We start from the raw sequence: 15,923 nt of genomic DNA, 5'->3' as shown, positions 1-15,923 counted from the left end.
CTGTACATTAAATCTTATGCCTACATCTACAGCAGCCTGAGTCTCTGCACCCCTGCTGTAAATTCACTTGAAGCAATAAGAGCATAGAAAGCAAAGCGAGGCCGAAGATAGGGATGGAAAGAGAGAAAATTGGGACATCCGAGGTATTCTAGTCCCTGTTCTTCTCTCCATCCTGTTCCTACCAGCAATCAATAGGAGAGCTGGAATGGAAGAAGAGGGGAATGGAGGAGAAGGAACAGAAAGGATGAGAAGAGAAGGGGGAAGTTAACCTTTGTCACATTTCTAGCAGTCCAGGGCATTTTGATACTAATCAGCTAATTAAACTACATTTCACATAATACAGAAAACGCAGTGTGAACTCACCAAGATGGATCTGTCATGATATTTCTCCCATCAAAGGAGTATATTGGAATCTGAATGTTGAACTGTCCCCCGCTGCCAGTAAACACAGACTCCCAGTTGTTGAAGAGTATTTCTCCCTATTGAAATTTTAAAAGCCATCTTTTACTAAGGCTGTTATCATATTATGAAATGCTAGAGGTATTCTATACATCCAAAATCTCTTCTACTTCTCAAAATACTCATGATTAAGGCTAAGATTTTTTCATGGTTATAAACAGGTCACAGGCAATAAACAAAAATTCACAGAGCCCGTGACTTGTCCGTGACTTTACTACAAATAACTGGGGGACGGGATAGGTAGGGGGGATGAATGGAGTCCCGGGAGAGGGACTGACAGGCTGAGCCCCAACTTCAGTGGCTGCAGCGGGGGGCACAACCACAGAGGGCACACAGCCCCTGCTCCAGAGCTCACCCAGTTGCGGGACAGGGGTGTGCGCCCCCCACAGGCTGTGGCACACGGCCCGGGCTGCAGCCCTGCTAAGCCCAGGACGCTGCAGTCTCCACCAAGCCCAGGATGTGACAGGTCTGAGGCACATGGCCCTGGCTCCAGCTCCCGCCAAGCCCCGGAGGACATGGGTCTGGGGCGCACGGTCCCAGCTGCAGCTCTCAGCCTCAGCTGCAGCCCCTCAGAGGAAGCAGGGGGCTTGGGCTGCAGTGTCCTGGTTCCAGCCAGCCCCAGTTGCAGGGCTTTGGCACACAGTCCCTCCTCCTCCTCCTGAAGACCTAGAAGTCACAGAGGTCTGGTATCAAGTATCAGAGGGTAGCCGTGTTAGTCTGGATCTGTAAAAGCAGCAAAGAATCCTGTGGCACCTTATAGACTAACAGACGTTTTGGAGCATGAGCTTTCGTGGGTGAATACCCACTTCCTCAGATGCATGTAATGGAAATATCCAGGGGCAGGTATATATATGTGTGCTAGCAAGCAAGCTAGAGATAACGAGGTCAGTTCAATCAGGGAGGATGAGGCCCTGTTCTAGCAGTTGAGGTGTGAAAACCAAGAGAGGAGAAACTGGTTCTGTAATTGGCAAGCCATTCACAGTCTGGAATCCGCGACTGCCGTGACTAAATCGTAGCCCTACTCACGATTCCCTCAGCTTGATCTTTCATGCCAATCTCTACACTTTATTCCTAGGAGACCTAATTTCAAACTACCATCCTTATACTGCTAGCTCTCAGCTCTACCTCTCTGTCCCAGGCCTCTCTCTTTCCTTTCACAATTGTATCTGCCTGATTCACATTCCAACCCTTCGCTGTATCATCTACACCTCTCCTGTCCTCCTTAGCTCACAATCTCAGAGTGACTTTCGACTCTTCTCTCTCCTTCACCAAACGTAAAGCTTCTTGTTTGAAAGGCCTTGTACAGGTGAGTTCCTGCATACCTCACCTCTCTGCTCTACCCTTTTTACTACCCTCCTTCCCTGGTCTCATGCTGAGTGCACCTGTGTCTGCAATAAATTCATTTTTCTTATAGCTGGAATGACTAAATTAGAGAAGTGGAGTTAAAGAGGTGTTAAAACTGTCGCAGGCAAAGTCAGAGGGTGGGATTAATTTCACTCATCCTTGTGATGGTCCGGAAGGTTATTTGAAAATTCTCACATTCTTAATAAAATCTGACTTCTGCCTAAAGAGAAAGGCTAATGGTTAATACAGATTCTGGTTCTAGGGCCATTACAACTGGTTAGTTGTAATACAAGATGATTGCATTTTTGAACTGCCTTTGAGTATTCATCTCTCATCCCAATCACAACAAGATCCATTTTTATTTTGGAGACGCCTCCTCCCAGAGTTCCGAATTGCAGGGGGTTTTGGATGGAACCCTCCAACCTTCTGAATGCTGGGAGGTCAGATATCGTTCCTGCAAGCCAACTGGGCTGCTGGCTAGTGCTGGGAGCCAGCCAGTATTTCAGAGCTGTGCTTTGGCACACGTGTGTATGTGTAAGAGGCCACAAGATGACTCAGATTCTAGAAAAAGTGAGATTCTGCTCAGTTACTGTGATGTAAATCCAGTTTAACTATTGCTTAAGAGCTGAATTTGGCCCACTATCATTAAAGATGGGACATGTGGTCACCTGAGTCTATTAAGCTCTGCAGGCAGACTAGAAGGCTTAGGCTAGCGTATGGCCTTGAGAAACAGACTCGCCTTGGGGGTAAGAATTCTAAGGCTGTTTCCAAAACAGGATTATTGAAAGAGAAACATCTAAAAAGTTACATTTTATACCATTGCCTTGGCATTAGTTCACTGCAAGCCAAACATTCTCACTGCTTTGTTCCTACAATTAGCCTTATAGTGTTGACAAAGAAACTCTGAAAATGCAGCTGCTTCTAGCCTAAGTGTAAGACATTGCATAGCTACGCTTATCACACGGATACAGACGGGAAAAACAAGGCTTTTCCTTTATAAGATACTATGACCAAACAGCTCAGAGCCAAGAAGCAAGCAAAAAAACATCTGTTACCTCAGTTGATTTCCAAGATTATTGGATTGCTAGAGACTACCTTTATACAGCAAATAAAGCATTTGTTTTTACCTTAAGATTAACTATTGGTAGATTGTATCTGTCTGATTTTCTCACAACTGTAGACAGATCTTGCAAATGGGATGACAGGAAAGCTCTGTATGTTGACATTAAACCAGCCGCTCGGGCTTGTTGAAAGCATTGATAATCAGCTCGCATGGCACCAGAAAGTGGCAAGTTCAAAGCCACCAAATGCAGCTGGAAAATAAGGAAAAAAACCCACTGATTTCAGGTTTAAGTTATAACATCTATTAAGCAATTAATCTGCCTCCACCCTGATAAGGAAAATGTGCCCTTGAGAAAAGCAGAAAGACAAATAGTTGGGCACAATAGTTAGTACATTCCAAAGAAGACTATTTAGATTAACCTTTTGTGATGAAGGTATATTTGCCACCATTATATCACACTTCTTAAAGAAGTCATGTTCAGCTTGATGAGCAACAGGCCAGCCCACACCAGCAATGTGTTATCTTCAAATAGTTAGACAGCCATAAAATCATTTCAAAACCAAAAAACTTCCATATTAAACAACAGTTAAGATTTGCTAAACACAGTTTCTGTCACGTTGCTTATAAAACCTAAAGGCTTACAAGGAAATAAATACAGTTAAGGACATAGCCTGGCAATGGCCACAAAAATTCATCATAATCAACCACAAGGAAAAGCATTTTTTAATCACAATATAAGAATCTGAAACTCTGATCACATATTATTCTTTCAGATGCAGTAATTCTGTTATCTTGACTAACTATTTAAACAATTTTTTATAGAGGAAAATTTAGATTCTGAAACATCCATTTGACAACTAACATCCACCAATCGTCCTCATGGCAAAACCAGGAATAGTTATGACTAAAATATGTTAAACATATTAATGTTAATAAAATCAACATTAATGAACTTTAAACATAGCCTGTGTCCTAGATTTTGTTACAGTATAGAAGTGAGTCCATATTCATAGCCCAGAAATCAGGAATGCATTTGCTATAGGACACAAAGAAAGGTTAAGTATCAGAGGAGTAGCAGTGTTAGTCTGGATCCGTAAAAGCAGCAAAGAGTCCTGTGGCACCTTATAGACGAACAGACGTATTGGAGCATGAGCTTTCGTGGATGAATACCCACTTCGTTGGATGCATCCGACGAAGTGGGTAGGTGCCACAGGACTCTTTGTTGCTTTTGAAGAAAGGTTAGAATAACAAAAACAATTCTTAAAGAAGATATTTTAAATTTTTCAGAGCTTTTAAACTAACTAAAAGATGTAATTGAAAATTCTCAGAGTAATTGCTATAAATTCAGAGGGGATACATTTAAAAATTCAAACAAAGGTTTAATCCCTGCTTTAAGCCCAAATCTTGCGTATGCAGCTGTAATAGTGCCTCTAATGTAATTCTTCTACTTACTGTTGGTTTTCCATGATTAATAGCTGAAACTGGTCTTAGTGCTGGAAGAGACTGAAATCCCTATTAGTTCAACATACAGAAATAAATCAGAGTTAAAATACAATTCTCAAATCACGGAAAAAAGACAACTTTCTTATTCCATCTTGTTGTTGGGAATACTGCAGAATTTTTTTGTAGTGAAATAAAAATTGAACCACATAGAATATAAAGTCATATTACTCTGAGTATAACATCCCGCAACTTTAAATCCAGATACATATTACACATTAAGGTCTTGATTTAGAAGCATGTATTTACATGCTGTCTTGAATAGGGATGCTTTCCTGAATGTGGGTCTACAATACTAATACTAATCTGCCTATCTGTATCCAAGCCAGAATGCACTTGAATGTATGCACAGCAACAGACAGTGCTTAGTATGAAGACAACATGGTTGGGATGGATTAAAAATGAAAAACAGAGTGAGACAAGACAGGCCACCCACAGGAGAGAAAAATCCTGTTGAGAGGGAGCCTATCTGCAAAACATTTTCCCCATTTGCAATATTTTGATGCAGTTTTCCACAAGCCACGAACAGTTTTGCACTTACATAGCCTGAAATTGCTGGAGGTGGAGGGCTATCAGCTGGGATGGGAATTAATTCCCCAAGCTGGAAGAACACAAAATGAAGAGAGAAACAAAAACATATACATGAATGAATGATATTTCTTTAAACCGTGCTGAAGGATAATCTTGGCACCCACACTCTCCCCTTAAAGAATATTTGCAAGAAAACCACTGAAGAAGAAGAGCTACATGACGCAATAATACCTGCAATCTTCTCCAGCCTCCTCGAACACGGATAAACACCTCGCTGCTTTCACTCAGGTAGATTAATGTACCTTCTGCCACTAAGTGAACCTTTCGCAACATTCCATCAATATTTCTGAATGTTGTAACCTGTCAAATAACAAGGAAACAGGATAATCAAAAATAGGGGACATTTGCAGATAAAATTAAGTCTTTCTTTGAACTGGAAATTAATAGAAGTCATAGAATGAAAATAGACTTTCTGTACAGTACATATTCATAAAGCCTCTATTTCACACAATTTTGTTCATGTGGCATCCACCTCTTTTGGTCCTTGTCATGAAAGGTGGATCTGGACTGGTAGTTGCCTATTACATTCATTGACTGCATCAACCATGAAGGAGTTTGGGGTAGGGTGTGACAATAGAAACTCTGAGCCGTTAGCAGGAACACTGTCCTTCTTTTCTGCTCTCTTGCAGGTAGGTGGTTATGGTAGCAGGAATCTGCCAAATTGTCTTTGCTGTTCAAACAGAGCCTTGTTTATAGCAAGGCTGTACTACCATTAATGATCTGGAGGATGGTGTGGATTGCACCCTCAGCAAGTTTGCAGACGACACTAAACTGGGAGGGGTGGTAGATATGCTGGAGGGTAGGGATAGGATACAGAGGGACCTAGACAAATCAGAGGATTGGGCCAAAAGAAATCTGATGAGGTTCAACAAGGACAAGTGCAAGAGTCCTGCACTTAGGACAGAAGAATTCCATGCACTGCTACAAACTAGGGACTGAATAGCTAGGCAGCAGTTCTGCAGAAAAGGACCTAGGGGTTACTGTGGACAAAAAGCTGGATATGAGTCGACAGTGTGCCCTTGTTGCCAAGAAGGCTAACGGAATTTTAGGCTGTATACGTAGGAGCATTGCCAGCAGATCGAGGGACATGATCATTCCCCCTTCGACATTGGTGAGGCCTCATCTGCAGTACTGTGTCCAGTTTTGTGCCCCACACTACAAGAAGGATGTGGAAAAATTGGAAAGAGTCCAGCGGAGGGCAACAAAAAATGATTAAGGGACTGGAGCACATGACTTATGAGAATAGGCTGAGGGAACTGGGATTGTTTGGTCTGCAGAAGGGAAGAATGAGGGGGGATTTGATAGCTGCTTTCAACTACCTGAAAAGGGGTTCCAAAGAGGATGGATCTAGACTGTTCTCAATGGCAGCAGATGACAAAACAAGGCGTAATGGTCTCAAGTTGCAGTGGGGGAAGTGTAGGTTGGATATTAGGAAAAGAATTTTCACTAGGAGGGTGGTGAAGCACTGGATTAGGTTACCTAGGGAGGTGGTGGAATCTTTTTCCTTAGAGGTTTTTAAGGTCAGGCTTGAAAAAGCCCTGGCTGGGATGATTTAGTTGGGGATTGGTCCTGCTTTGAGCAGGGGGTTGGACTAGATGACCTCCTGAGGTCCCTTCCAACCCTGATAGTCTATGATTCTATACCAGAGGAGGCAGTATGAAGGATGCCAATTAATTTGTGTTGAGTCTTCTGAACCTCCTCCAGTGGGATCTGGGGAGAACCTGCAATTCTTCTCACGAGATCCAGAAATTGTTTAAAATCATCTGTGTATGGAAGAGGAGGGAGAGGAGGCATCACTGCCTCATCAGGTGAGGAGAAGAGCTATTAGTCTGAAGTGTAGCTTCTTCAGAAGCCCTTCTCTCTTGATACTCAAAAGATTCTCCTGGGGAGGAGATGAACATGGAAAAGCTGAATGAGTAGGAGGATGTTGCTCCTGACACTCCCTGTGAGTTTAACTAGGAGCTCTGGAAAATTGTTCCCTATCGGCAGCCTATACAACCCAGAATGATCACTGACCAATGGGGAGGTCCATATGGGAAGGGAGGGGGCACCCATGAATACTCATACCGGGGGAGTCTGGGGCATCCCGTGTACATCCGTGCCACAAGGATTCCCTTACAGAGGATGTCAAGAGAGGCAGCTTTGGGCTGGTAATCAAGTGAAACTTGAACAGAAATTTGGGAGTCAAAGTTGCTGCCCTCATTGTAGTCCAGATGGGGGCAGCTGGTGGAATTGAGACTGGGAGTCTGTCCATTCAAGAGGGTACCAGAGCGTGTCTGTGCCAGGGAATGGTGTGGTACCAGCAAGGAATGAAGCTTCAGTACCCAAAGTCTTTCAGTACCCATCAGTAGAGGTGTTTCCGGTTTGTCTGAAATGACCAAGTCCTTAGAGAATCTGAACTTCTGCAGTACCAGAGGAAGCTGTGCAGTAACCTGATGGGATTCAAAGCTGGAGGCAGGTGGCACTTAGGATGACCTCAATTTCAAGGGTACTGTCTGGCACTGTGCAGTTTGGGGAACTACTGACATTGCAGGAGTTATCAACACTGAAGTTGGTACTGGTCTAGTTGATGCAGAATGCTTAGAGTCCCGAGAGGTGCAATCTTGCTTGGATGGTATGAGTCGGAATTAGATACTGAACACTGAGGGGTACTGTGAGTAGATACCTGCTACTTTCATAGACTCTATGGTACTGGGAGATCAAGGTGCCTCAACATTACTCTTTTTAGGATGTGAGGTCTCCAAAGTGGCAGGCCTCTGAGGTGGGATTCTTAGCATCGACTTCTCTGAGAGATCCAGAGCGCCTCTTCTTGCAGTTATCCCCCACAGACTTCTCCTGAGTGGGCTGCAGAGGCTGATGGGATACTCCTTGTAGATCTAGTTTTAAACATGAGCAAATCCTATATTTAAAAGGGACAGGAATGTACTGTAAACAATGGAGGTAGCTAGAGTGGCTGTCACTAACTGGGATAGACTTCTGGCAAGTTAGGCAGTGCTTAAAACCTGAGGATCTACACATAACCTGAGGATGAAAAAGAACTTCTTTCGAAGGAAGGAGAAATCCCTCAGGAAGGTGAGCTGGGGAAGATGAAAGGTCTCTCCAAAAGAAATCCCCACAAAATTAAACAAAATAAAACAAAGGATGCTAGATACCTAACTAATTACTAAACTAGAGGAAAATTTCTTGCTCTAAAGGCAGACTAGCAAAGAATTAAGCACCGCAAGATGCTCCATCTCAGGCTGAAGCCGTTGAGAAGGAACTGTGGGTGGTTTGCCCACTGCTGTCCTATATACCCTCGGTACAGGGCATGAGGACAGCTGGGACATGACTGGACATTGCTATCAAAAGTCTCTGATCAAAGGCACAGGGGACACATGCACACCTAAAGTGGAGCCTCTATAGGGACAGGAGCAAAGTCTTTTGAAAACATTGACCTGAATTACTGAGTTTTATTCTACTTAGGTACCTCGTTTCCTTGGAAGAAAGACTGGGCTCAGTATTATTTATTCTAATCACATAACATTTAAGTTGTCATTTTGTATACTCCTTCAGAGGTACTGATTTGTATCTGCAACATGCAGCACCTCCACTGATTTAGAATCCTATTAATCTTTTGAATTATTTTGATAAGATGCTACTTGTAAGCCACCAAACTGAGCTTTACTTTCTATGCTCTTTTTCTGAAAACTTATTGTATAGAGAAGGGAAGTGATGCAATAGTGGCCTTCTATTGGAGTGTTTCCATTGACATTCATGGGAGTTGACCCATGCTCTGAAAATGGCAAACTTAAGTTTTCTTCTCTTACCAGGTTCCTAGTTCCTGGTAATCCTGGCTCTCCGGGAGGACCTGGTGGCCCTGGAACTGCAGCTGCTAAAATAAAACAAAAATATACTTCATGTCTCTTTTTTGAGAGAAAGAGAGTGAGAAGGTAAGAGGAAATACTTGGTAATGTTGTCTAGGATAAAGGTTTTATTGGCATGAGTTTGTGACAACTATAGGACTCCCATACATTGACATCCTAAGTGACTGTGTTCACACAAGCTACAGAAAATCTATTTGCAATGATTTTGGTACTATTTTTCTTGTATCCTTCCTTCTGGGTGAATAATCATATATCCTGCAAGCTCTTCTGCATATGTTTAACTTTAAGCACGCGACTAATATTTAAATCAGTGAGACTACTCCCACACTTGAAGATAAGGAGGTTTGTGTTTGCAGACTCAAGGTCTCAGTTATCCTCTGTACAATTTGCAAGGGATCATAAAATCCCCAAAAAATAACCCAAAATAACTTTTCTTTACAAAAAAAAAGTTCACAACTTCAAGGTCACCCATCTCATTACTTTTAATGTTTAGAAGAAACTGGCACCTCCTATAGGAGATCTGGGAATTGTTCTTTTACAATTATATGAACCTTCATTTCTAATACTGTTCAGTTGTGACAGGTTTAAGATTTCTCACTACTCCAGAACTGAGATTTGTTCACCTTGATCCTTGGGCCGGTGTATTTTGGAGTGACAATTCCATATGTAGCCGAGAAAGGAGGAAACATTTCTCTGGCAGGTTGATCATATATTAGTGGTTGTTTGAAGTTGCTCACAGGTTTGGAAGGCTATGAATAATCCCTGTGGGCTTGTATCAGTGGTTCCCAGTGGGAGCTCAAGGCAGCTCCTTCCACTGAAGCGGAGATGAAGGTATTTGAACGGGAGAATCCATGCTCTAGGATGGTAACAAACCATCATGTTAGACAGATCCTATAGTAAGAGGTAGGCGCCTCCTTGGAAAGGAAAAAACAAGCGAGAGAGGGAGGACAAAGAAAGGTTGAGGGGGCACAAGGGAGAGCATGATGGGGGATGTGGAGAGGATAAGTGGTGTAGTGGGGAGCACAATTATGCTGAGGGATGGAATAAGGTGGGAAGGAATAACTTTTATAGTCAAGAGACAGTTTTCCAGATTAATCTGAGTGTCTGGAGGCCTGGCACTCCCAGGCACCCTGGTGACAATTTCACTTACGTTTTCAGCACTTCTCAGAATGCATACAAAGACCAGCAGCGGCTCCCAGACACAACTGCTCCCACAATTCCCAGATTATCTGGAAATCTGTAGCTTGATTTTGTCCCCAAATGCTGGCAACTCTGCAAATGCATGTAACGTGCACAACGTCGGCACACGGTGTTTACAAGCTGAAGGAGAAATGTCATGCAATAATTTTCACTGATTGTCTCTTTCAGAAGATCTGGTGAGGGTAGGTGGCTGCACTTAACACAATGTCCCGCTCCTGTTTATTCATCGACAGCCTTCAGGAAGGTTTACTGAGTGTCTCTGCTATTACATGGGAGGAAGAACTAAAGAAAAGACACAGAGGAAAGGGCCCAATCCTGCTTCTGATGACTTCAGTGGGACAGGTTCACAATGTCGGGAGAGGGGTATCAGTTAATCGTGAAAAAAAAGTTAAAAATTACACCAAATATATATTAAAGAAAAAGTCACTAATGTCTTGTTTCTACTATAGTCTTGTATCCTTCCAGTCTGAACTAGTTTGTGCTAAATATAACACCATAAAAATTTTTTTTTAAAAAGTAGTTTAAAAAAGACCCCTAAAATTCAGAAAGCCATATCACCAGCACATTAACATGCTCCAGGGCTTGTTTTATTAGTATATAAAAGCATGTGATGATGGTGTGTTAATGGAAGAACAAAGCATCCCCTGTTGCAGTTTAGTGCCATTAACATTTCCAAAATACATTTTTAATTAAATCTCATGTAACGTTGGAACCATCTTTACAATCAACAGAGTCATCATTCTGGTGCACTTGTTGGGATCTTTTTAGACCAACTGTCATGTGCCTGTGGCAGGGGACAGAGGCTTGATTCAAAACCAGCATTCAGTAGTTTTGCCTTTCCTGTCTCCCACATTACAGCATGTGGGAATTTTGACATGGCTAACTAGGAGCCTAATTAAAAGGAGACAAACTCATGCCTGGGCTCCATTCAGATTTACTAAATGGACATTCATAAGTTTGCTTAATAAAGCAAAGAAGAGGATGTGTAGGAGGGAGACTGAGGTCAGTGACAGAACAGTCTAGGGAAGGAACACACCCAACAATTGTCTGGAATGTTTTGTTTAGTTTGACTGGGTCTTAAGCAATTTCGAGAAGTGCTTGATGTGGAGGACATGGTAGCTGCCTGTAATATTTTATGAATATTGTTTATCTCTGTGTGTTTGATATAGTATTTGCTATCTTACCAAGGGTTAATTCAGACAGAAAAGCAGACAAACACTTCCAATAGCCACCCATCTACAGATAACTATATTGCAATTCACAGAGCCAACTGCTTGGAAGTTCATCCCTGATTCCCTGCTGGGCTGCCTAAATTGGCTTGACCAGGTTCAGTAAAGGTCTGCCCCTGAAGAAGGGGTAAGACATGAGGGGAAACGGGCTGAATCCCAGCCCCCAGATGATGGGGTGCCTGGATAAGTTAGGCCTACGCAAGGTTTGGGTAAGAAAGATATGCATGTAGGCTGGTTGTTGTGTTACTAACCCTTTGCTCTTGTTATGCTGTGTTCCATTTGTTGAGACTAAACAATGCTTGGCAGTTTAAAAGGCTGTTTTGGCTCATATTCACACACTAGTCACAGCTCCCAAAGAGAAGAACTGCAGGACTCAAGCCCAGTTAGGTCTGCTGAGGAGTCATAGTCAGTGCACAGGGTACAGGACCCAGTCTGGCAGAATGGCAGGATACCACCCCAGAATAGATGTAAGCAAGCAGACTGTCCTCTGTACATTCAAAGAGACTTTAGAGGGGTCAAAAATTCAGCCAGCTCCAAATCATGACACTTGGGGCTTGTCTACATCACAAAGTTGCAGCGCTGGTGAGGGGGTTACAGCGCTGCAACTTAGGAGGTGTACACATCTGCAGGGCATCACCAGCGCTGCAACTCCCTGTTTGCAGCGCTGGCCGTACTCCCGTTTTGTCTCGGGTGTAGAGGATCCAGCGCTGGTGATCCAGCGCTGGTAATCAAGTGTAGACACTTAGCAGCGCTTTTCTTGACCTCCGTGGAATAAGCAGGTATCCCAGCATACCTGAGGAAGCCTCTCTGGTAATCAAGCAGGTCTCCTTCCCCGCGGTTTGCTCTGGTGTTCTCCGAATCCCCCCCCCCCAAGCGGGTCTCCTTCCCCGCGGTTTGCAGGGGGGTTCGGGGAACGCGAGAGCAAACCGCGGGGAAGCAGGTCTCCTTCCCCGGTTTGCTCTCGCGTTCCCCGAACCACCGTGCAAGCAGGTCTCCTTCCCCGGTTTGCTCTCGCGTTCCCCGAACCCCCGTGCAAGCAGGTCTCCTTCCCCGGTTTGCTCTCGCGTTCCCCGAACCCCTGTGCAAGCAGGTCTCCTTCCCCGGTTTGCTCTCGCGTTCCCCGAACCCCCGAGCAAGCGGGTCTCCTTCCCCGCGGTTTGCAGGGGGGTTCGGGGAACGCGAGAGCAAACCGCGGGGAAGGAGACCTGCTTGCTCGGGGGTTCGGGGAACGTGAGAGCAAACCGCGGGGAAGGAGACCTGCTTGCTCGGGGGTTCGGGGAACACTGGAGCAAACCGGGGAAGGAGACCTGATTCCCCGCGGTTTGCTCTCGCGTTCCCCGAACCCCGCTTGAAGCCGCCCAACAGCGCTGCAGCGTGGCCACATCTAACACCACTTGCAGCGCTGGTTGCTGTAAGTGTGGCCACTCTGCAGCGCTGGCCCTATACAGCTGTACTAATACAGCTGTAACAACCAGCGCTGCAAAATTGTAGATGTAGACATACCCTTGTTTATGGCAACGTCCAGGCAATAAAACCCCTAAGAAAGTACCTCTGCAAGTTTGGAGTTGTGAGCTTCAGTCTAAAGTGAGTTACAAAACTCCTCCCTCGTGTGTGAATATATGGGCCACATTTTGTCTCTGTGCTAATCTAGTACACTCAAACCCAATAAAGGTGTGAACACTGAAAATGTGTGGGTTTTGCCTATGTTAAAAAATTCTTACAACTGTTTTACTCAGAAGCTGTAGCGCCTCCACGTTTATGAGCTGGAACCTTAAATTTGGCAGAAGGTATCATCCTTTTTCTGACCCTGTGAAAATTTGCCAAACTATAAAGCCTATGAAAGTTTCCAGTTGATGTTTGACAACAAAATTCTCCAAACATTCCATTTCCACTGAGCATGCCCTGCCAGGGCCGAACTCGCAGAGTATGCTCCAGCCCTGGACTGAGCAGAATTTCCCTGCAGTTCCCCCTGCAAACGTATGTAAGCCTGGCTGCTGAGAGCGGCTTGGACCCAGGCAGTGGAATGGAGAGCAGAGTGACTATCTCTTCTGTTGAGCTTCAGTTCATCTGCAAATTTGACACCATCAGCTCAGGATTAAACAAAGACTGTGAATGGCTTGCCAACTATAAAACCAGTTTCTCCTCCCTTAGTTTTCACACCTCAACTGCTAGAACAGGGCCTCATCCTCCCTGATTGAACTAGCCTCATTATCTCTACCTTGCCTGCATATATATACCTGCCCCTGAAAATTTCCACTACATGCATCTGACGAAGTGGGTATTCACCCACGAAAGCTCATGCTCCAAAACGTCAGTTTGTCTATAAGGTGCCACAGGATTCTTTGCTGCTTTTACAGATCCAGACGAACACGGCTATCCCTCTGATACTATCTCTTCTGTGCTCTCCATGTCACCATCCCCCTGCTGGAGCTCAGTCAGGGTATGTCTACACTACGGGACTATTCTGATTTTACATAAACCAGTTTTGTAAAACAGATTGTATAAAGTCGAGTGCACGCAGCCACACTAAGCACATTAATTCGGCGGTGTGCGTCCATGTACCGAGGCTAGCGTCGATTTCCGGACCGTTGCACTGTGGGTAGCTATCCCGTAGCTATCCCATAGTTCCCGCAGTCTCCCCCGCCCATTAGAATTCTGGGTTGAGATCCCAATGCATGATGGTGCAAAAACAGTGTCGCGGGTGATTCTGGGTAAATGTCGTCACGCATTCCTTCCTCCGTGAAGCAACGGCAGACAATCATTTCATGCCTTTTCCCCTGGATTGCCCTGGCAGATGCCATAGCATGGCAACCATGGAGCCCGTTTTGCCTTTTGTCACTGTCAACATATGTGTACTAGATGCTCCTGACAGAGGCGGTACTGCAGTGCTACACAGCAGCATTCATTTGCCATTGCAAGGTAGCAGAGATGGTTACCAGTTGTTCTATACCATCTGCTGTGCCATTGTAAACTGGCAATGAGATGACGGTTATCAGTCATTCTGTACCGTCTGCTGCTGTCATGGGTGCTCCTGGCTGGCCTTAGCTGAGGTCGGCCGGGGGCGCAAAGACAAAAATGGGAATGACTCCCAGAGTCAATCCCTCCTTTATGGTTTATCTAAAAATAGAGTCAGTCCTGCCTAGAATATGGGGCAAGTGTACTAGAGAACCAGTGTATCAGAGAACCAGAGAGCACAGCCGCTCCATGTCAGATCCCACAGAAATGATGAGCTGCATGCCATTCACGGGAGGTGCCCCTGCAACAACCCCACCCATTGATTCCCTTCTCCCCCAACCTTTCTGGGCTACCGTGGCAGTGTCCCCCATTTGTGTGATGAAGTAATAAAGAATGCAGGAATAAGAAACATTGACTTTTTAGTGAGATAAAATGAGTGGAAGGCAGCCTCCAGCTGCTATGATAGTCCAGGCAGGACATTAAACAGTGCAGGGGAGAGGAGCCCAGCATCCCACTGCTATGATAGTTCAGGTAGTACAGAATCTTTTCTTTAGACATGAAAGGGGGGGTGCTGGTGGAACTCAGCCCACAGTTGCTATGATGAGGACAGTTACCAGCCGTTCTGTACCATCTACTGGGAATGACCGGGACTTATTCCTATTTTTACCCAGGCGCCCCGGATGACCTCACCTGAGGCCAGCCAGGAGCACTCACGGGCTGGTGATGACGATGGATAGCAGTCATATTGTACCGTTTGCCACCGGGGAGGGGAGGGGAGGGGAAAGGATGCTGCTGTTCATTGCCGCAGCACCGCGTCTACCAGCAGCATGCAGTAGACATAGGGTGACATATAAAAAAATCAAGACATGATTTTTTTCCCTTTTCTTTCACGGGGGTGAGGGGTAAATTGACGACATATACCCTGAAACACCCTGGACAATGTGTTTGACCCTACAGGCATTGGGAGCTCAGCCAAGAATGCAAATGCTTTTCGGAGACTGCTGGGGACTGTGGGATAGCTGGAGTCCTCAGTACCCCCTCCCTCCCTCCATGAGCATCCATTTGAGTCTTTGGCTTTCCGTTATGCTTGTCACACAGCACTTTGCTGTGGCCTCTGTCTATCATAGCCTGGAGATTTTTTCAAATGCTTTCTCATTTCTTCTTCTGTAACGGAGCTCTGATAGAACAGATTTGTCTCCCCATACAGCGATCAGATTCAGTATCTCCCATACAGCCCATGCTGGAGCTCTTTTTGGATTTGGGACTCCATTGCCACCCATGCTGATCAGAGCTCCACGCTGGACAAACAGGAAATGAAATTCAAAAGTTTGCAGGGCTTTTCCTGTTTACCTGGCCAGTGCATCCGAATTCGTATTGCTGTCCAGAGCAGTCACAATGGTGCACTTTGGGATACCACCCGGAGGCCAATACCGTCAATTTCCTGCCACACTAACCCTAATCTGATATGGTAATATCGATTTCAGCTCTACTCCTCTTGTCGGGGAGGAGTACAGAAACCGGTTTAAAGAGCCCTTTATATCGATATAAAGGGCCTCGTTGTGTGGACGGGTGCAGCGTTAAATCGGTTTAATGCTGCTAAAATCAGTTTAAACGTGTAGCATAGACCAGGCCTCTGTGTGGAGGAGAAGGAAGCAGCTTGTCTCAAATGCAGAAAAATATAAGAGCTTCCATGCTGGGTCAGACCATGACCCAAGTTGC

The 15,923-nt window shown here is 44.9% G+C and overlaps 1 protein-coding gene across 3 annotated transcripts in view; it reads right to left on the bottom strand.

The window, feature by feature from the left end:
* The window catches only part of COL15A1 (collagen type XV alpha 1 chain), a 262,588-nt gene that overhangs the window by 4,121 nt on the left and 242,544 nt on the right, over positions 1 to 15,923 (bottom strand). For 2 of the 3 annotated variants that reach the window (XM_050938131.1, XM_050938133.1), the window contains 6 exons: positions 8,764 to 8,828; positions 5,129 to 5,257; positions 4,908 to 4,967; positions 4,319 to 4,378; positions 2,931 to 3,116; positions 364 to 479 (listed from right to left, as the gene is read on the bottom strand). In XM_050938131.1, the coding sequence (XP_050794088.1) occupies positions 364 to 479; positions 2,931 to 3,116; positions 4,319 to 4,378; positions 4,908 to 4,967; positions 5,129 to 5,257; positions 8,764 to 8,828 (616 nt within the window). The remainder of the gene's footprint in view (positions 1 to 363; positions 480 to 2,930; positions 3,117 to 4,318; positions 4,379 to 4,907; positions 4,968 to 5,128; positions 5,258 to 8,763; positions 8,829 to 15,923) is intronic. The other variant, XM_050938132.1, reaches the window with a different exon arrangement.

This window comes from Gopherus flavomarginatus, chromosome 2 (genome assembly GCF_025201925.1).
Source record: "Gopherus flavomarginatus isolate rGopFla2 chromosome 2, rGopFla2.mat.asm, whole genome shotgun sequence".
Classification (NCBI taxonomy): Eukaryota; Metazoa; Chordata; order Testudines; family Testudinidae; genus Gopherus; species Gopherus flavomarginatus.
Note: the sequence above shows the minus strand (reverse complement) of the source record. Positions and strands in the feature narration are given on the sequence as shown.